Genomic DNA, 23,145 nt, shown 5'->3' on the forward strand with positions numbered 1-23,145 from the left:
TTATTCATAAATAGACAGACAACACATATACTCCGCTGCTTCACAGGCCGCTGGATGTAGCCGGCAAAGTATTCCCATGCTAGCTAGCCGATCTAGCAAGCACGTGCCATTCAGTCCAAAACTGCCCGATCTATCCACATCCAGAATTGTCTGGCGGTCGTAAGTGATCCCGGAGTGACCACGCTGTAAGCCAGCCATGAAATTTGCAGAATTGTCCGGTATTTTTGCCAAATGTTCCATCTTTACCAAGAGCCCCCCTAGGAATACAACACGGACAAACTGCTCCTAGGAAGAAAACACAGACAAAACTGCTTGTAACTTCCGGTAGGAATGTCAGAGAGACATTAAACAAAAATCACTATGTAGGTCTCACTTAGACCTACATTTGAATAATTAACATACTTAAGCAAAAATCAACAAGAAGTTTGATATTTTCACTTCAATGCAACAACTGCATTCATTAGATTGTCAAAATAGTGGCTCCAAGGCGTCTTCTAACGCTTATCCGGCCGTGGGTCTCGGGGGCAGCAGCCAAAGGCGGACCCGACCAACGCTGCTTGCAGCTTTAATTTATTTTTGCAATAGCATTTCCAGAATGTGTGGCGGGCGGGTAAACGATTAGTTGCGGGCCACAAATGGCTCCCCAGGCCGCACTTTGGACATCCCTGAATTAGTGTCTATTGTCGTCGTCCTCATTGCAGTTCAATTTCCATTCATTGAAGACATGCACCTGTATTATGCTGATAGGATGTATTTGTACCATGAATTGAACAAGTTGAAATACTTATTGGGGTGTTAGCATTTAGTGCTCAATTTAAGGGAATATGTACTGTACTGTGCAATGTACTAATACAAGTTTCAACCAATCAAACTCCAGGTGGTGAGTCCGGCATGGAGCCCCAAAGACGGCGGCGAGGGCCTCCACTTCGCCGACGGTCGCCGCAAAGTGGACTACGTTCTGGTGTTCCATCAGCGGAGACACGTCTCCCAGCGTTCCCCCGCCAGCACCTCCGTTTCCCACGACCGGCTGTCCGTCGTCTCCAACGGCAACTTCCCGCCGTCGGAAGGCAAAGGAAACAGGGAGTCCGTGAGCATCGGCGAGTTGTTCACGGAGCTGGACAGCGAGGGGGCGGAGCCTGCCGACCACGACATGCATCTGGTCAGGCAGGAGTTTGAGGCCAACCTGCTGGAGGCCGGCCTGGAGATAGAGAGAGACCGGGAGGTGAGTGTGATGATGATGATGATGATGAACACAAACTTCTTTTGTTTCAACTCGACTTTTTGCCTGCAAATGATCATTCAAGTAGAAGTAGAGTGGAACTACAAGCTGACTTTATGACAGAATCAGAAATACTTTATTAATCCCCGATGGCTAAATAGATGAGGCGATTCCTGAAGTTATTGCGCGTAAAGGCTCCATCCATCCAGCCATTTCCTACCGCTTGTCCCTTTCGGGGTCGCTGGAGCCTATCTCAGCTGCATTCGGGTGGGAGGCTGGGTACACACTGGACAAGTCACCACCTCATCACAGGGCCAACACAGACAGACAACATTCACACTCCCATTCACACATTTAGTCTTGCCAATCAACCTATCCCCAGGTGCGTGTCTTTGGAGGTGGGCGGGGCCTATCCCCAGGTGCATGTCTTTGGAGGTGGGAGGGGCCTATCCCCAGGTGCATGTCTTTGGAGGTGGGAGGGGCCTATCCCCTGGTGCATGTGTTTGGAGGTGGGAGGGGCCTATCCCCAGGTGCATGTGTTTGGAGGTGGGAGGGGCCTATCCCCTGGTTCATGTCTTTGGAGGTGGGAGGGGCCTATCCCCTGGTGCATGTCTTTGGAGGTGGGAGGGGCCTATCCCCAAGTGCATGTCTTTGGAGGTGGGAGGGGCAAATCCCCAGGTGGTGGGAGGGGCCTATCCCCAGGTGCATGTCTTTGGAGGTGGGAGGGGCCTATCCCCAGGTGCATGTCTTTGGAGGTGGGATGGGCCTATCCCCAGGTGCATGTCTTTGGAGGTGGGAGGGGCCCATCCCCTGGTGCATGTCTTTGGAGGTGGGAGGGGCCTATCCCCAAGTGCATGTCTTCAGTGCAATTGAAAATAAATTGAACTGAAATGCTGACAGAATGTAGTATGAATGTAAGAATAGTTTGAATCAGGGCTGGGCGATTAAGGCCTTTTATTAATATCTCCATATTTTTTGGCCATGTGACGATACAGCATATATATCTGGATATTTTGCCTTGTCCTTGAATGAACACTTGATGCGTATAATCACAGCAGTATGATGAATTTATGTGTCTACATTCAAACATGCAGAGAGGGAAATCACAACTAAAAGTGTATTTATGAAACAGTTATTAAAGGCCTACTGAAATGAGATGTTCTTATTTAAACGGGGATAGCAGCTCCATTCTATGTGTCATACTTCATCATTTCGCCATATTGCCATATTTTTGCTGAAAGGATTTAGTAGAGAACATTGACGAATAAGGTCGCAACTTTTGGTGGCTAATAAAAAAGCCTTGCCTTTACCGGAAGTAGCAGACGATGTGCGCGTGACATCGCAGGTTGTGGAGCTCCTCACATCTGAACATTGTTTACAATCATGGCCACCAGCAGCTAGAGCGATTCGGACCGAGAAAGAGACGATTTCCCCATTAATTTGAGCGAGGATGAAAGATTCGTGGACAAATTACAAAAGATTCAGCAACACAGATCTCCAAATTACTGCCTAATTATACGATGAAAAGAGACGACTTTTGGTGCTGGGCTAATATTTCCGCTACAACCCGAGACGTCACGCGCACGCGTCGTCATTCCGCGACGTTTTCAACAAGAAACTCCGCGGGAAATTTAAAATTGCAATTTAGTAAACTAAACTGGCCGTATTGGCATGTGTTGCAATGTTAATATTTCATCATTGATATATAAACTATCAGACTGCGTGGTCGCTAGTAGTGGCTTTCAGTAGGCCTTTAAATAGTGGCACAAACATTCATGTCATTTCCAAAACAGAAAGTACAAGATTGTCAGAGACATTTTAAAACAAGCTATGAGTGCACGTTTGTGCATGATGTCACTAAAATGACATATCAAAACAACACCTTTGTACAAAACAACACTACACTAGTTTAAAACAAATAAAGTGCACTTTTGTGCATGATGTCACACAGGATATTTTAATAAGTGTCGAATAAAAATGAGCTGCATAATAGGAAATCAAATAGTGTATGTCCTTCACTATGTGGTAGGTTCTTGCAAACGTTATCTGATTCTGTTGTTGACTATTTTTTTGATACGGTGTTGATGTGGAAATGGTTGCTCGGCCATTTTGCGGGTGTGGCACCGATCAGAGATGTTGACATGTGGAGGTTCAAGCGGGTGACTTTTCAAATGATGCTACAAATGAGCAATGCTGCTACTTTTTGTAGCAACGCTTTTGCCGCACACTTGACATATTACGGATGTCTGGTCGACATATTAAAGGTTGTCTGGTCGACATCTTCCCGCTTGAAGCCAAACCACCGCCAGACGATGGACCCCCTGCTATTTTTCCTGGGAATGAGTCATTCCTTCATATGTACCAGATTTGTACTTTCTTTCTCTCGTATTACCACTAGCATCACTGCTAACTTTAGCATTCCGCAACCTCTCTGCTCCGCGAGGGCGTATAATGTTGCACGCGTGACAGTATGTGACGTATGTAGGAAGGTGCGCTTGGTTTAAGTCTCTGTGGGGAGAGACAAGAAAGAGCGAGGAGAGCCTGTAGTGTAATGCCTGTAGCTAAAAGCAACTGCGTGAGAAGGTATACTCCAATATCACCATATAGTCATTTTCTGTATCGCACACAGACAAACCCGCGATATTACAGTATATTCCATATATCACCCAGCCCTACTTTCATGTCATTTGAAAAGGTTGTAAACTATAAGTAGGTTAGATTACTAATTCCGTGTTAATATTTTTGTGGGCCCCGGGTGCCTCTGTAGTGGAAAAGTTGGGCCCCGAGGTGAAAAAGGATAAAAACCCCTGCTCTACCGCACATCCTGCTGTAAACAAGTGTCCCCTGCAGTGGACATTTGTTTTTTTGCTCCATTTCTCAAGCCAGTCACACATTTCAGGGAGACAATATAATAAATGATAAATGGGTTGTACTTAGCACTTTTCTACCTTCAAGGTACTCAAAGCGCTTTGACACTACTTCCAAAATATTATTATTATTATTTTTATTTTTTTAAATGTTTATTTATAAATGTCAAGATTTACAAACAGTTGAGAAACAGTAATCAAAATAAATCCAACAACAGTATAAAACATTACAAAAAATCTTATTATTATTTTTATTTTTTTAAATGTTTATTTATAAATTTCAACATTTACAAACAGTTGAGAAACAATAATCAAAATTAAAGCTGCAAGCAGCGTTGGTCGGGTCCGCCTTTGGCCGCTGCCAAGCCCTGGTCTAAGTCAGACCCACATAGAGGTCTTTGTTTCATGTCTCTGCGACGTTCTTAACAGAAGTTACAGGCAGTTTTGTCTGGGTTTTTTCCTAGGGGGCGCTGGAGCGCAATTTTAACTTTTGGGGTTTGGTTTTTTATTAGATGGCAATTTTCACCAGTCCTGATGTGTGTGTAAAATTTGGTGAGTTTTGAAGCATGTTAAGGGGGTCAAATTACAGATCAGCGTTTCTGGATGTTGTTGATACATGGCTTTCTAAATCCAACAGCAGTATAAAACATTACAAAAAATATTAATATTTTTATTTTTTAATGTTTATTTATAAATGTCAACATTTACAAACAGTTGAGAAACAATAATCAAAATAAATCCAACAACAGTATAAAACATTACAAAACATAAAAAACATTACAAAATGGTATAGTTGGCGGTATAGCTCGGGTAGTAGAGCGACCATGCCAGCAACTTGAGGGTTGCAGGTTCCATCCCCACTTCCGCCTTCCTAGTCAATGCCGTTGTGTCCTTGGGCAAGACACTTTACCCCCCTGCTCTCAGTGCCACCCACAGTGGTTTAATTGTAACTTAGATATTGGGTTTCACTATGTAAAGCGCTATATAAATATAATTCACTTCACTCCACATTTACCCATTCACACACTGATGGAGGGAGCTGCCATGCAAGGCGCCAACCAGCACCCATTAGGAGCAAGGGTGAAGTATCTTGCTGAGGACACAACGGACGTGACGAGGTTGGTACTAGGTGGGATTTGAACCAGGGACCGTCGGGTTGCGCACGGCCACTTTTCCACCGCGCCACGCCGTCCCAATATCCCTGTTTCCCTCTTTCTAGTCGGCACTCGAGACTTGTTGTTGGACCCCTTCACTGTGAGTTTCCTTCCAGCTGCTAAACTTTGACCTTGTTCATGTCTCCGATACGAGACGACTTATTCATGGCGGCTGCGGCGTTGTTGTCGTGCGCCTGCGGGCTCCGACAAATGGAGTTATTGTTCCAGTTCTCCTGAAAGCATTTGGCAGGTGGGGATATTTGGAAGCAAGATGGCTGACAAGAGGATGGCGTGCAGTTTGCATGTTTGCAGGCACGTCCATCTTGCCAAAGCAGGCCGCTTCTAATCAGACTGTTGACAATATGCCCACGACATTAGCTTCCCTTTAGCACTTGAGCTTCTCTCATTGACATGTTGATACTCTCTGCAGCCGGTACCAAGATTTGAGTCCATATAGTACCGGATCCTCTTACCCAGTGACTGACGGACATAATTACACTCCCTCATTTGAATAAAGTGGGGGATACTCTTACAGAGTGACTGACAGACATAATTACAGAGGACCGCCACTTTAAGAGTTGCTTCTGGAGGCGCTGGCACAGAAATGGAACCAAAATGGGAGGTTCTGGGTTTATGGACACTGAAATGCAAATGTCCAGGGCGGTCCACCAAAATAGATGATAAACAATAGCAATGACTGGAGGCTAACACGTTACCTTCAACACAATTTTGAAGTTATATCAGTACAAAAGCCTCAAGTTTGGACTTTTTAAGGTCAGGCCAAGTGTTGCCTTAAAGGAGGGCTCATATTTTAATTAGGGCTGGGCAACGATTAAAAGTTGTAATCGAAGTTAATCGCACAATTTCTCCGATTAATCGCGATTAACTGCATTGTATACGCAAAGCCCAATAATGAATTCAAAAGTAGTGTGTAGTGCACCTTTATTGGAATATTCTCCCACATGAACAAACGCGCCAAAACATTTGTTGTGCAAACACAATTTAAATCAGTCCTTGTTAAACAGTAGCAGTTAAATAGCATATTTTATGAAAATCAACTCCAAAAATGTAAATACAAACATTTAAGCTTATTGCCACTGCCAGGGTATTTAAGTTATCCTGTTTGTTATGGAAAATAAATATAATCTACATACAAATCTCTGAGCCACAATCATAACATCTGAACAGGCAATTTCTGAGGTAACAGCAGAAACATTTTTTTTATCAGGGATCTTATGTTTAAAAAACCTATATTATAGGTAGTGGGCTGTTTTAGGGAATTTTTGATGAAATTATCCGTAGTAGCAATATTAATAATGTTGTGTTTATTCTGCGTAGTGCACTTAAAATAATTATGACCATATCTAGGAATTGATATGATGGGAATTTTCCGATTGTTTGCTTGGTGCTTTGATAAACTGAACGCATATACATGGTACTATATTGTGATGTTATGAGCCAGGGGAAAAGAGAACTACCCTACCCAGCATGCAACAGGAGTGACGAGCATGCGCGGTAGCCCGGTATAGGTTGTGTCGCCATGACGGCATCTTGTATGTTGTGATATGCACGCTCTGAAAGCAAACGTTAAGAACTCAGCCAACACTCCTGGTCTGCATTATTCATAAATAGACAGACAACACATATACTCCGCTGCTTCACAGGCCGCTGGATGTAGCCGGCAAAGTATTCCCATGCTAGCTAGCCGGTCTAGCAAGCACGCCTCATTCAGTCCAAAACGGCCCGATCTATCCACATCCAGAATTGTCTGGCGGTCGTAAGTGATCCCGGAGTGACCACGCTGTAAGACAGCCATGAAATTTGCAGAATTGTCCGGTATTTTTGCCAAATGTTCCATCTTTACCAAGAGCCCCCCTAGGAATACAACACGGACAAACTGCTCCTAGGAAGAAAACACAGACAAAACTGCTTGTAACTTCCGGTAGGAATGTCAGAGAGACATGAAACAAAAAACACTATGTAGGTCTCACTTAGACCTACATTTTTATAATTAACATACTTAAGCAAAAATCAACAAGAAGTTTGATATTTTCACTTCAATACAACAACTGCATTACTTTCACAATGCATTAGATTGTCAAAATAGTGGCTCCAAGTCGTCTTCTAACGCTTATCCGGCCGTGGGTCTCGGGGGCAGCAGCCAAAGGCGGACCCGACCTACGCTGCTTGCAGCTTTAATTTATTTTTGCAATAGCATTTCCCGGAGTGACCACGCTTTAAGCCAGCCATGAAATTTGCAGAATTGTCCGGTATTTTTGCCAAATGTTCCATCTTTACCAAGAGCCCCTCGACGCCGAAGCCAATCCGGGCTAAGAAAAGGCGTTAACAAAATAAAAGCATGTAAACAACATACGCAAATGTGCGATAAAATAATTGTCGGCGTTAATAGATTGATGAGTTAACGCGTAATTAACGCATTAATTTGCCCACCCCTAATTTTAATACATTAGGGGTGTAACGGTACACAAATATTTTGGTTCGGTACGTACCACAGTTTAAAGGTCACGGTTCGGTTCATTTTCGGTACAGTAAGAAAACAACAAAATATACATTTTTGGGTTATTTATTGACCAAATTGGCAAAAGCTTCCACCAAAAATATTTTTCTTAGGGGAATATTTGATGTGAAGTAATGGAACCTTGGATAGTTCAATAATTTATAATAACATTGATTTTGATTCAATATTATACAAACCCTGTTTCTATTTGAGTTGGGAAATTGTGTTAGATGTAAATATAAACAGAATACAATGATTTGCAAATCCTTTTCAACCCATATTCAGTTGACTATGCTACAAAGACAACATATTTGATGTTCAAACTCATAAACTTAATTTTTTTTTTTGCAAAATAATCGTTAACTTAGAATTTTATCGCTGTAAACAGTGCCAAAGTAGTTGGGAAAGGGCATGTTCACCACTGTGTTACATCACCTTTTCTTTTAACGACACTCAATAAACGTTTGGGAACTGAGGAAACTAATTGTTGAAGCTTTGAAAGTGGAATTCTTTCCCATTCTTGTTTTATGTAGAGCTTCAGTTCTTCAACAGTGATATCTCCGCTGTCGTATTTTACGCTTCATAATGCGCCACACATTTTTGATGGGAGACAGGTCTGGACAGCAGGCGGGCCAGGAAATTACCCGCACTCATTTTTTACGAAGCCACGCTGTTGTAACATGTGCTGTATTTGGCTTGGTAATGTGTTGCTGAAATAAGCAGGGGCGTCCATGAAAAAGACGGCGCTTAGGTGGGAGCATATGTTGTTCCAAAAGCTGTATGTACCTTTCAGCATTAATGGTGCCTTCACAGATGTGTAAGTTACCCATGCCTTGGGCACTAATGCACCCCCATACCATCACACATGCTGGCTTTTCAACTTTGCGTGGATAACAGTCTGGATGGTTCGCTTCCCCTTTGGTCCGGATGACACCATGTCGAATATTTCCAAAAACAATTTGAAATATGGACTCGTCAGACCACAGAACACTTTTCCACTTTGCACCAGTCCATCTTAGATGAGCTCGGGCCCAGAGAAGCTGGCGGCGTTTCTGGATGTTGTTGATAAATGGCTTTCGCTTTGCATAGTAGAGCTTTAACTTGCACTTACAGATGTAGCGACAAACTGTGTTTAGTGACAGTGGTTTTCTGAAGTGTTCCTGAGCCCATGTGGTGATATCCTTTAGAGATTGATATTGGTTTTTGATACAGTGCCGTCTGAGGGATGGAAGGTCACGGTCATTCAGTGTTGGTTTCCGGCCATGCCGCTTACGTGGAGTGATTTCTCCAGATTCTCTGAACCTTTTGATGATATTATGGAGCGTAGATGTTGAAATCCCTAAATTTCTTGCAATTGCACTTTGAGAAAGGTTGTTCTTAAACTGTTTTGACTATTTGCTCACGCAGTAGTGGACAAAGGGGTGTACCTCGCCCCATCCTTTCTTGTGAAAGACTAAGGAAGCTGTTATTATACCCAATCATGGCACCCACCTGTTCCCAATTAGCCTGCACACCTGTGGGATGTTCCAAATAAGTGTTTGAGGAGCATTCCTCAACTTTATCAGTATTTATTGCCACCTTTTCCAAATTGTTTGTCACGTGTTGCTGGCATCAAATTCTAAGTTAATTATTATTTGCAAAAAAAAAAAATGAACATCTAATATGTTGTCTTTGTAGCATATTCAACTGAATATGGGTTGAAAAGGATTTGCAAATCATTGTATTCTGTTTATATTTACATCGAACACAATTTCCCAACTCATATGGAAACGGGGTTTGTATATAAATACTTTTTTTTTTTTCTCTATTTTTACATTTTGGTCGAGGAAGTTATTTTTCTATTTATATTTTTTGAAGTTGCGTACATTTATATGATGCATCGGGACAGATCCATCAAGAGTTGGAGCAGAAATATGTCGTATCGGAATTAACTATACCCATCCATCCATCCATCCATCCATCATCTTCCGCTAATCCGAGGTCGGGTCGCGGGGGCAACAGCCTAAGCAGGGAAACCCAGTCTTCCCTCTCCCCAGCCACTTTGTCTAGCTCTTCCCGGGGGATCCCGATGCGTTCCCAGGCCCGCCGGGAGACATAGTCTTCCCAACGTGTCCTGGGTCTTCCCCGTGGCCTCCTACCGGTTGGACGTGCCCTAAACACCTCCCTAGGGAGGCGTTCGGGTGGCATCCTGACCAGATGCCCGAACCACCTCATCTGGCTCCTCTCCATGTGGAGGAGCAGCGGCTTTACTTTGAGTTCCTCCCGGATGACAGAGCTTCTCACCCTATCTCTAAGGGAGAGGAAACTCATTTGGGCCGCTTGTACCCGTGATCTTATCCTTTCGGTCATGACCCAAAGCTCATGACCATAGGTGAGGATGGGAACGTAGATCGACCGGTAAATTGAAAGCTTTGCCTTCCGGCTCAGCTCCTTCTTCACCACAACGGATCGGTACAACGTCCGCATTACTGAAGACGCCGCACCGATCCACCTGTCGATCTCACCATCCACTTTTGTCACATGAATGTTTTTCGAAGTAACACCTTTGAGACATGAAAACACAAAGTAAAGTAAAAAAAAAACCCCTGGTATTTACTTTTTGATATTAAAACAAAACATAAATCAGTTTAGCCATTGAAGATGAAGTCTAATAAACAAGCTTTGTTCTTCTTTCGGTTCACTACAACAGTTGGGCTAACAAAAAAAACGAGGAGTGACACCTCTCACTTTGAATACACAATCTTCGCAGCTTTCGTTCAATTCGATGAGACGACGGAACCTCTTAGTTAGTATTGATGTTATTTGATTGATTGATTGATTGATTGATTGAACTTTTATTAGCAGATTGCACAGTACAGTACATATTCCGTACAATTGACCACTAAATGGAACTCTGATAGTTAGCAGGTAAATAACATCCCAATAAACAAACTACAGACTTTTTAAAAACAGTTTTCAATCAATCAATCAATCAATCAATGTTTACTTATATAGCCCTAAATCACTAGTGTCTCAAAGGGCTGCACAAACCACTACGACATCCTCGGTAGGCCCACATAAGGGCAAGGAAAACTCACACCCACTGGGACGTCGGTGACAATGATGACTATGAGAACCTTGGAGAGGAGGAAAGCAATGGATGTCAAGCGGGTCTAACATGATACTGTGAAAGTTCAATCCATAATGGATCCAACACAGTCGCGAGAGTCCAGTACAAAGCGGATCCAACACAGCAGCGAGAGTCCCGTTCACGGCGGCGCCAGCAGGAAACCATCCCAAGCGGAGGCGGATCAGCAGCGCAGAGATGTCCCCAGCCGATACACAGGCGAGCAGTACATGGCCACCGGTTTGGACCGGACCCCCTCCACAAGGGAGAGTGGGACATAGGAGAAAAAGAAAAGAAACGGCAGATCAACTGGTCTAAAAAGGGAGTCTATTTAAAGGCTAGAGTATACAAATGAGTTTTAAGGTGAGACTTAAATACTTCTACTGAGGTGGCATCTCGAACTTTTACCGCGAGGGCATTCCAGAATACTGGAGCCCGAAATGAAAAAGCTCTAAACTTTTTTTGGGCTTTGGGAATCACTAATAAGCCGGAGTCTTTTGAACACAGATTTCTTGCCGGGACATATGGTACAATACAATCGGCAAGATAGGATGGAGCTAGACCGTGTAGTATTTTATACCTAAGTAGTAAAACCTTAAAGTCACATCTTTAGTGCACAATTAAACGCCTTTCTGTTTATCTCGCTGGAGGTGATGACGTCAAATGTGACGTCGCCGAGGTAACACACCCGCCATTTTCGTTTTCAACACATTACAAACACCGGGTCTCAGCTCTGTTATTTTCCGTTTTTTTGACTATTTTTTGGAACCTTGGAGACATCATGCCTCGTCGGTGTGTTGTCGGAGGGTGTAACAATACTAACGGAGGGATTCAAGTTGCACCACTGGCCCGAAGATGCCAAAGTGCCTGCCGCCAGACCCCCATTGAATGTACCAAAGTGTCTCCACATTTTACCGGCGATGCTAAGACAGACATGGCACAGAGATGTATGGATAACCTGCAGATGCATTTGCAACTATAAAGTCAACGAAATCACAAAGGTGAGTTATGTTGATTTTGACTGCCAGATCATCGATGCTAACATGCTACGCTAATCGATGCTAACATGCTATTTACCGGCGGTGCTAAAGCCGACATGGAACAGAGATGTATGGATAACCTGCAGATGCATTTGCAACTATATTACGTTTCCTTCCACCCACATTTAATGCGAAACAAACACTTACCAATCGACGGATTTAAGTTGCTCCAGTGTCAAAAGATGCGAAAGTCCTGATCGTTTGGTCCACACATTTTACCGGCGATGCTAACGCAGCTATTCGGCCATGCTATGGCTATGAATAGCGTCAATAGCTTCAGTTTCTTCTTCAATACTTTCATACTCCAACCATCTGTTTCAATACATGCGTAATCTGTTGAATCGCTTAAGTCGCTGAAATCCGAGTTTGAATCCGAGCTAATGTCACTAGATCTTGCTGTGCTATTGCCATTGTTTGTTTACATTGGCAGCATTGTGTGACGTCACAGGGAAATGGATAGTGGTTTCGAAGATAGCGAAAATAAGGCACTTTAAAGCTTTATTTAGGGATATTCCAAGACCGGTAACATTTAGAAATTAAAGCTGCAAGCAGCGTTGGCCGGGTCCGCCTTTGGCTGCTCCGCTTTGGCTGCTGCCCCCGCGACTGAAGCCCTGGTCTTAGTCAGACCTACATGGAGGTTTTTATTTCATGTATCTACGACATTCCTAACATAAGTAACAAGCAGTTTTGTCTGGGTTTTTTTCCTAGGAGGCGCTACAGCGCAATTTTGATTTTTGGGGTTTGGTTTTTTATTAGATGGCAATTTTCGCCAGTCCTGATGTGTGTGTAAAATTTGGTGAGTTTTGAAGCATGGTAAGGGGGTCAAATTACAGATCAGCGTTTCTGGATGTTGTTGATAGATGGCTTTCGCTTCGCATAGTAGAGCTTTAACTTGCACTTTGAAGCATTTTAAGGGGGTCAAATTACAGCTCAAAGAGGCAAAAATGACATTTTTTAGGAAACTTTGCGCAGGGGTTAGTTGAAGGCGCGTAAAATCCAAACCGGAGACCGGAGCAGTAATCAAAACTTTGTTGGACAGTTTTAATCAAAAGGGTTCAATCCCTCTCCTGTGCGAGTTTGAAGCTGAAACGACAAACGCACTCGGAGGAGTTTACGTTTGAAAAAGGTTACGGCTTTTTACAAAACTTTTATTTTGAAGGGGTGATTTTTAACTTCCTGTTGATTTTAACTGAAAGATGCCAATTATCAAAATATAGGTCTAAGTGAGACCTACATTGAGGTTTTTGTTTCATGTCTGTCCGACATTCCTACCAGAAGTTACAAGCAGTTTTATCTGTTTCCTCTTCCTAGGAGGAGTTTTTTCTGTGTTTTATTCAAAAATTGCAATAGAGCGCAATTTAGAGTTTTAAGGTTTGGTTTTTTCACTAGATCGCAATTTTTGCCAGTCCTGATGTGTGTGCCAAGTTTGGTGAGTTTTGAAGCATTTTAAAGGGGTCAAATTTCAGTTCAAAGAGGCTAAAATTGAATTTTTTGCGAAAATTTTGTTTTGAAGGGGTTTTTGCCAACTTCCTGTTGATTTTTGCTATTGAAGGTTCAAATTGGAAATGTAGGTCTAAGTCAGACCTACATAGAGGTTTTTATTTCATGTCTCTACGACATTCCTAACGGAAGTTACAAGCAGTCTGGTTTTTGTCTCTTCCTAGGGGGCGCTAGCACGCAATTTTCATTTTTGGGGTTTGGTTGCTTAATAAGTCGGTCACCCGCTCCATACCGATGTGTGTGTCAAATTTGGTGTGTTTTGAAGCTTGTTAAGGGGGTCAAATTAGGGTGCGAAGGTGCGAGCGCGCCTTTGGCTGCTGCCCCCGAGACCCACGGTAGAAGACGCCTTGGTGCCACTATTTAATGCATTGTGAAGTCAAAAAATACAACAAGCCACCGGGAACTGATTTTTATTGTTTTTAACCCTTTTGAAATTGTGATAATGTTCCCCTTTGAACGCACGGCGAGAAGCGAAGGAAAATTATGTTAAACCAAGCCCTTGGCTCTATTTACTCCTGGGGGAAATTCTCCGGAGCAAAGTCCTCCCGCCACCTGAACAGTTTATTCCCCGCGGCCGTCACACACGTAAACAATAACAAGATGTGATAGCTCAGTCACAACTCATGTTATTCTATTCTGTGTTTGATGTCTGTTATGTTGCATCAGGCCAAATTCCTAGTTTGTGAACCCATTCTCAAACAATGGCAATAAAAACGGTGTTTCTGGAATTAAAAAATGAGACTTATTACCAACCGTTGGGAATTTTATCGCGAATGATCAGTATACCTTTTTATTGTCGACAAGTAAAAAGTCAACGGCAGTCGCAGCATGTTCTTGCCGCCAAGGTTGGGCAATTTTTTAAGGTATTATGGCAAATGACGATTTTGCTGTGGTTGAATTCTAGCCCTGAGTACAGTCAGGCCTGGGCAATAAATTCATTTTATCGACATATGTGAGTCTTTTGATGGAGACAATTTAGAAAACATCAAATCACTGTTTTTGTCCTCTTGTGCGGGCATATTGTTTAACCCCAGGAGCTTCCGTAGCACTCATCCTCCAGCATACTTGCCAACCCTCCCGGATTTTCCGGGAGATTCCCGAAAGTCAGCGCCTCTCCTGAAAACCTCCCGGGACAAATTTTCTCCCGAAAATTTCCCGAAATTCAGGCCACGCCCCCTCCAGCTCCAAGCGGACCTGAGTGAGGACAGCCTGTTTTCACGTCCGCTTTCCCGCAATATAAACAGCGTGTCTGCCCTATGACGTTATAACTGCAGAATGATCGAGGGCGAGTTCTTGGTTTCTTATGTGGGTTTATTGCTAGGCAGTTTCATTAATGTCCTCCCAACGCGGTAACAACACACGACAACAGCAGTCACGTTTTCGTTTACCATAAAGCAGTTTGTGTGCCGTAAACAGCAATGTTGTGACACTCTTAAACCGGACAATACTGCCATCCACTGTACATGCATATGGTTAGAAAAATCGTGACAGAGAATAGAACAAGGATGGACAATTCAACCCTTAACTCAACAATGAGTAGATGAGTGTTATGTGTGTGTATATGTGTAAGTCAATGAGCACTGAATTGGTCCTAGTGTGTGAATGTGAGTGTGAATGTTGTCTGTCTATCTGTGTTGGTCCTGCGATGAGGTGGCGACTTGTCCAGGGTGTACGTCGCTTTCCGCTTGATTGTAGCTGAGATAGGCGCCAGTGCCCCCCGCCACCCCAAAAGGGATTAAGCGGTAGAAAATGGGTGGATGGATAGATGGATGAAATTCAAGTATTCATTTTATTTATATATATATATATATATATATATATATATATATATATATATATATATATGTGTAATAATATTTTGACTGTAGAATGATCGAGGGCGAGTTCTTGGTTTCTTAAGTGGGTTTATTGCTAGGTAGTTTCATTAACGTCCTCCCAGCGCGGTAACACATGACAACAGCAGTCACGCTTTCGTCTACCATAAAGCAGTTTGTGTGCCGTAATCAGCAATGTTGTGACACTCAAACAGGACAATACTGCCATGCACTGTACATGCATATGGTTAGAAAAATAGTGACAGAGAATAGAACAAGGAAGGACAATTCAACCCTTAACTCAACAATGAGTAGATGAGTGTTATGTGTGTGTATATGTGTAAATCAATGAGCACTGATTTGGCCCTAGTGTGTAAATGTGAGTGTGAATGTTTTCCGTCTATCTGTGTTGGCCCTGCGATGAGGTGGCGACTTGTCCAGGGTGTACGTCGCTTTCCGCTTGATTGTAGCTGAGATAGGCGCCAGTGCCCCCCCGCGACCCCAAAAGGGATTAAGCGGTAGAAAATAGGTGGATGGATAGATGGATGAAATTCAAGTATTTATTTTATTTATATATATGTGTATATATATATAAACATATATATATATATATATATATGTGTGTAATAATATTTTGACATATTTTTAACATTTTAGTGACAGAGACCCTCTATGCTCCCCAGGAGCCCTAAGGATTAAAAAAAAAAAAATCCATATATTTTGTTATGGTTTAAAAATGAAAAATATTCAAAGGGGCCCCGCATGCTTACATTTTTCCGTATGCGGCCCTCTGTGGAAAAACTTTGGACACCCCTGTCCGACACAAATCAGATTAAAACTAAAATTAAAGCTGCAAGCAGCGTCAGCCGGGTCCGCCTTTAGCTGCTGCTAATTCCATTTCACATTGTCATTGTCTACGGTTAGTCATAAATGTCCCAATACTTTTGCCTAGTGTTAGTCGTAAATGTCCCAATACTTTTGCTTAGTGTTAGTCCTAAGTGTCCCAATACTTTTGTCCAATGTTAGTCCTAAGTGTCCCAATACTTTTGTCCAGTGGTAGTCATAAGTGTCCCAATACTTGTGTCCAGTGTTAGTCCTAAGTGTCCCAATACTTTTGTCCAGTGGTAGTCCTAAGTGTCCCAGAACTTTTTTCCAGTGGTCGTCCTAAGTGTCCCAATACTTTTGTCCAGTGCTAGTCCTAAGTGTCCCAATACTTTTGTCCAGTGGTAGTCGTAAGTGTCCCAATACTTTTGTCCAGTGGTAGTCGTAAGTGTCCCAATACTTTTGTCCAGTGGTAGTCCTAAGTGTCCCAATACTTTTGTCCAGTGGTCGTCCTAAGTGTCCCAATACTTTTGTCCAGTGCTAGTCCTAAGTGTCCCAATACCTTTGTCCAGTGGTAGTCGTAAGTGTTCCAATACTTTTGTCCAGTGGTAGTCGTAAGTGTCCCAATACTTTTGTCCAGTGGTAGTCCTAAGTGTCCCAATACTTTTGTCCAGTTATAGTCCTAAGTGTCCCAATACTTTTGTCTAGTGTACCTACCTTCTCTGCATTGTGTGGGCACGCAAGTGCTTCCTGCTTTTAATCAGCCGTCTTGAGACAACAGCAGTGCAGCAGCATCAGCGCAGGGCCCTTTGAAGGGTCATAAAATCAAAACCGGAGCAGTAATCAAAACTCTTTCGATAAATTTTAATCAGAAGGGTTCAAACTCTGTCCTGTGCTAGTTTGAAGCCAAAACGACAAACACGCTCAGAGGAGATCATGTTTGAAGAAAGGTGACGGGTTTTTACAAAACTTTTGTTTTGAAGGGGTAATTGCCAACTTCCTGTTGATTTTTGCTGAAGGATTTCAGCTATTAAAATGTAGGTCTAAGTGAGACCTACATAGAGGTTTTTGTTTCATGTCTTTCCGACATTCCTACCGGAAGTTACAAGCAGTTTTGTCCGTCTTTTCTTCCTAGGAGCAGTTTTTTCTGTGTTTTATTCAAAAATTGCGCTAGAGCGCAATTTTTAGTTTTAAGGTTTTTTTTTTTTTTATTACATCGCAATTTTCGCCAGTTCTAAAGATTGTGCCAAGTTTGGTGAGTTTTGAAGCATTTTAAGGGGGTCAAATTACAGCGCAAAGAGCCAAAAATTGCATTTTTTGCGAACATTTTGCTTTGAAGGCACTTTTGCTAAATTTTTGTTGATTTTGGCCCTAGAAGGTAAAATTATGAAATCTAGGTCTAAGTCAGACCTACCTAGAGGTTTTTGTGTCATGTCTGTACGACATTGGTAACGGAAGTTACAAGCAGTCTAGTTTTTTTTTTCCTAGGGGATGCTAGAGCGCATTTTTGATTTTTGGGGTTTGGTTTTTTTATTAGATGGCAATTTTCGCCAGTTCTGATGAGTGTGTGAAATTTGGTGAGTTTTGAAGCATGTTCAGGGGGTCAAATTACAGTTCAAAGAGGTGGCGGAATAATAATAAAACGCTACAGTTTCAATAGGGTCCTTGGCCCATTGCAAAGGACTCCTTTGGAGTCCTTTACAATGGGCCTGGCGGACCCTAAATATCCAGTTATCCCCCATCATTTTCCAAAAAGCTCCAGAAAGCCACGAGGGCGACCCCCGTTCTATATGCTCATATTTCTTAAAACACCTTTTTTATTGGATCTTCTTTATTTGCCACCTCTTCATGTGGCCTTCTACTCATCATACTGTACATACTGTACTCTCCCACCTGCTGCCTGTCAGTCATCTTCATCACCGCCTCTCACTCCTGTCACCCAACCATCACCATCTCTCTCTCTCTCCTCGACACTGTCACCCAGCCCCCGGCCGCGTCCTACTTCCCCCCCAACTGAGATAAAGAGATAATTGGAAATCTTTCTGCCAATTAACCTTCTCCGCACTTCAATGTATTTTTATCCTCATGCTTTTTACTTTTTTTGACGCCAGAGAGAAAGAGTCAAAGAGAGCAAGAGTAGGAGAAGTGTTCATGGTCAAATGGGTCGCTTGTTAGGGTCCGCAGGAGTCCTTTGCAATGGGCCAAGGACCCTATTGAAACTGCTGTGTTTTATTATTATTCCGCACCTACGCTTTAATTTGACCCCCTTAACATGCTTCAAAACTCACCAAATTCGACACACGTCGGTATAGCAAACCTTCCCAACATATTAAGCAACCAATCCCCCAAAATGAAAATTGTGCTCTACCGCCCCCTAGGAAGAAATTACAGACAAAACTGCATGTAACTTCTGTTAGGAATGTCATAGCGACATGAAACAAAAACTCCTATGTAGGTCTGACTTAGACCCAATTTTCATACACTCACTTCTTTCAGCAAAAACCCCTTCAAAATAAAATTTTCGCCAAAAATGCAATTTTTGCCTCTTTGCGCTGTAATTTGACCCCTTTAAAATGCTTCAAAAGTCACCAAACTTGGCGCACACATAAGGACTGGCGAATATTGCGATCTAATGTAAAAAACCAAACCCCAAAACTCAAAATTGCGCTCTAGCGCTATTTTTGAATAAAACACTGAAAAAAACGCTCCTAGGAAGAAAACACAGACAAAATTACTTGTAACTTCCGGTAAGAATGTCGGAGAGACATGAAACAAAAAACTCTATGTAGGTCTCGCTTAGACCTACAGTTCATAGATTGACAACCCCCAACAAAAATCAACAGGAAGTTTGCAATCCCCCCTTCAAAACAAACGTTTTGTAAAAACCGGTCACCTTTCTTCAAACATTATCTCCTCTGAGTGAGTTTGTTGTTTTGGCTTCAAACTCGCACAGGAGAGAGATTGAACCCTTCTGATTAAAAGTATAGAACAGAGTTTTGATAAGTTCTCAGGTTTTGGTTTTACGCGCCTTCAAAGAACTCCTGTGCAAAGTCTCCTAAAAAATGTCAATTTTGCCTCTTTGAGCTGTTATTTGACCCCCTTAAAATGCTTCCAAACTCACCAAACTTGACACACACATCAGGTCTGGCAAAAATTGCGATCTGATGAAAAAACCTAACCTCAAAACTCAAAATTGTGCTCTATCGCCCCCCTAGGAATACAACACGGACAAACTGCTTCTAGGAAGAAAACACAGACAAAACTGCTTGTAACTTCCGGTAGGAATTTCAGAGAGACATGAAACGAAAAACACTATGTAGGTCTCACTTAGACCTACATTTTAATAATTAACATACTTTAGCAAAAATCAACAGGAAGTTTGATATTTTCACTTCAATACAACAACTGCATTACTTTCACAATGCATTAGATTCTCAAAATAGTGGCTCCAAGGCGTCTTCTAACGTGGGTCTCGGGGGCAGCAGCCAAAGGCGGACCCGACCAACGCTGCTTGCAGCTTTAATTGTTATTGAAATAGATCAGGGGTGTCCAAACTTTTTCCACTGAGGACCCCACACTGAAAAATAAAAGCAAGCCGGGCCATTTTGATATTTTTTTATTTAAAAAAAACAATAGAATATATGTATAAAAATACACATTTAGGCCTTCACTCAGGCTTGATCCCGGTGACACCAAAGGGTTTTGGTCAAAAAAATATAAAAAATGTGTCATTCTTCAGTATTATTATTATTACAGGCTTAAATCTCTAGATCCACATTAGGTCTATCTGTCAATATAACATAAAAAAAAAAAAGTTATATGCTCTTTTAGTCAAAGAAAACCATTTTTTAATAGAAAAAACAAAAGATTCAATATTTTCACCCAACAACATTTTTAGGTGGAATATTTTAGTTTATATAATAAGTGTAGTTTTAAAAAGGTCAATAAGTCATAACAACATTGATTTTATTCATTATTATTTTTTGAGCAATGACACCTAAAAAAAAATCACACTAAAATTATTGGGGATCCAAAAGGGTCCTACTCATTTAAGTGTTAAAAAATAAATTACAATTATTTAGTTTACTTTTAACACAATCTCGAGATCAACTTCAATTATAAGTTTTATTGTTGTTTATGCTCTTTGTTTGTTCGTTTTAAAACAAAAACGTGTGGCAAACTCAGGTTGTACAGGTACAACCATATAATCTCACTAAAACACTAGTAACACAATAAGCAGATAAGGGATTTTCCAGAATTATCCTAGTAAATGTGTCTAATAACATCTGAATCGCTCCCACTGTATAGTCTTTTTTTTTCTTCTAGTCCTTCAGTCTAACTTTCCTCATCCCCGAATCTTTCATCCTCGCTCAAAATAATTGGGGAATCGTCGCTTTCTCGGCCCGAATCGCTCTCGCTGCTGGTGGCCATGATTGTAAACAATGTTCAGATGTGAGGAGCTCCACAACCCGTGACATCACGCGCACATCGTCTGCTACTTCCGGTACAGGCAAGGCTTTTTTATTAGCCACCAAAAGTTGCGAACTTTATGGTCGATGTTCTCTACTAAATCCTTTCAGCAAAAATATGGGAATATCGCGAAATGATCAAGTATGACACATAGAATGGAGCTGCTATCCCAGTTTAAATAAGAACATCTCATTTCAATAGGACTTTAAGACTTAGTCACCTCATCATTTCAGTCAGCCTAGGAATTAATGAACTTGGGAGGACTCTTTCTCTTCTAAAAGGGAGAGTGCTCATATCAGGATAGTATTATATGTTACTATACAGTAGTATACAGTGGCGTACAGTAGTATGCAATGGTGTACAGTAGTATAGAGTGGTGTACAGTAATATATAGTGGCGTACAGTAATATATAGTGGCGTACAGTAATATATAGTGGCGTACAGTAGTATACAGCGGCATAAAGTAGTATAGAGTGTCGTACAATAGTATAGAGTGGCGTACATTAATATATAGTGGCGTACAGTAGAATGCTGTGATGTACAGTAGTATACAGTGTCGTACAGTATTATACTGTGGCGTACAGTAATATACAGTGGTATACAGTGGCGTACAGTAGTATACAGTGGCGTACAGTAGAATACAGTGGCGTACAGCAGTATACAGTGGTGTACAGTAATATATAGTGGCGTACAGTAGTATATAGCGGCATAAAGTAGTATAGAGTGTCGTAGAATAGTATAGAGTGGCGTACATTAATAAATAGTGGCGTACAGTAACATACAGTGGTGTACAGTAGAATGCTGTGATGTACAGTAGTATACAGTGTCGTACAGTATTATACTGTGGCGTACAGTAATATACAGTGGTGTACAGTAGTATACAGTGGCGTACAGTAGCATACAGTGGCGTACAGTAGTATTCAGTGGCGTACAGTAGAATACAGTGGCGTACAGCAGTATACAGTGGTGTACAGTAATATATAGTGGCGTACAGTAGTATATAGCGGCATAAAGTAGTATAGAGTGTCGTAGAATAGTATAGAGTGGCGTACATTAATAAATAGTGGTGTACAGTAACATACAGTGGTCTACAGTAGAATGCTGTGATGTACAGTAGTATACAGTGTCGTACAGTATTATACTGTGGCGTACAGTAGTATACAGTGGTGTACAGTAGAATACAGTGGTGTACAGTAGTATACAGTGGCGTACAGTTGAATACAGCGGCGTACAGTAGTATACAGTGGCGTGCAGTTGTATACAGTGGTGTACAGTATAATACAGTGGTGTACAGTGGCGTACAGTAGTATGCAGTGGTGTACAGTAGAATACATTGGCGTACAGTAGTATAAAGTGGCGTACAGTAGTATGAAGTGGCGTACAGTAGTATACAGTGGTGTACAGTGGAATGCAGTGGCGTACTGTTGTATGCAGTGGCATGCAATAATATACAGTGGCGTACAGTAATATTTAGTAGCGTTCAGTAGTATACAGTGGCGTAAAGTAGTATAGAGTGTCGTAGAATAGTATAGAGTGGCGTACATTAATAGTGGCGTACAGTAACATACAGTGGTGTACAGTAGAATGCTGTGATGTGCAGTAGTATACAGTGGCGTACAGTAGTATACAGTGGCATGCAGTAATATAAAGTGGCCTACAGCAGTATACAGTGGTGTACAGTAATATATAGTGGCGTACAGTAATATACAGTGGCATACAGTAGTATACATTGCTGTACAGTAATACACAGTAGTGTACAGCGGCGTACAGTTGTATGGAGTCATGTTAGGTGAAAGATGAGGTGCAATTGAGGCGGATGTGAGTGAGAGAAAGAGAAGAGCAGTTGGAGTGACACTTGAATGAGGCAGCAGGTACAGTAGACAAGGTACAGTAACCTATATGAGGGCGATGGTGCCGAGGTGGAGACTGAAGGATCTCAGCAGTGTCAGGATGGAGAAAGGGACTCAGGTTTCCATCCAAAAACCCTCGCCCCCTTTACAGTAGCCGACCAGGGTCCGAGGAGGGTCATGTTACGGCATGGCAGCCATCCATCGCCTCTCTCCAAGGTCCTGACATCCATCTCCCGCCACTGCCATCTACCTCTCTGCAAGCCTCCTTGTGCCAAACCATGATTCATGCGCGCAGCGTGGCATTATTTAGCACACAATGAATACACCATGTGCACTTTTGAAGGACGCCGGCGGAACAAAGCAGCACCCCCGCGGCGGCAGGAACAGGATGTTGAAAAGAGCCGCAAGCGTCGCCTCGGGGGGGGGGCTGTTTTTATCGCGGCACGGCCAAAATGGAAGTGTGACAGTCCTAACGGGCTTGTTGGCGCCCGCCTGGCATTTGAAATCCGGCGGATAACGGGTGGCTGGGTCAAGTTTCACTTTGAAGGCAGAGAAGCAACCGAAAGAGGAAAATGGACGGTGTGAGGCGCTTGGTGTGTGAAAGAAGTATTGGGACACCTCGCCGTCACGCCTTCAGGAAGTGAGGATGCGCAAAAAATGCACAACACAGTTGTCAAAGTCAAGGGCCTGGAAATAATAAGTGTCAATGAAGCACGTCAGGTGTTCAAACTTGTTCCAGCGAGGGATGCATACCCAAAAATGTAAGGATGGGGCGGCCATTTTGT

General features: G+C 42.3%; 1 protein-coding gene across 2 annotated transcripts in view; it reads left to right on the plus strand.

The window, feature by feature from the left end:
• Window positions 1-23,145, plus strand: part of ano2b (anoctamin 2b) — a 176,693-nt gene that overhangs the window by 44,878 nt on the left and 108,670 nt on the right. For both annotated transcript variants that reach the window (XM_061914224.1, XM_061914225.1), the window contains exon 3: window positions 878-1,222. In XM_061914224.1, the coding sequence (XP_061770208.1) occupies window positions 878-1,222 (345 nt within the window). The remainder of the gene's footprint in view (window positions 1-877; window positions 1,223-23,145) is intronic.

The sequence above is a fragment of the Nerophis ophidion genome, linkage group LG10, assembly GCF_033978795.1.
Source record: "Nerophis ophidion isolate RoL-2023_Sa linkage group LG10, RoL_Noph_v1.0, whole genome shotgun sequence".
Taxonomy (NCBI): Eukaryota; Metazoa; Chordata; class Actinopteri; order Syngnathiformes; family Syngnathidae; genus Nerophis; species Nerophis ophidion.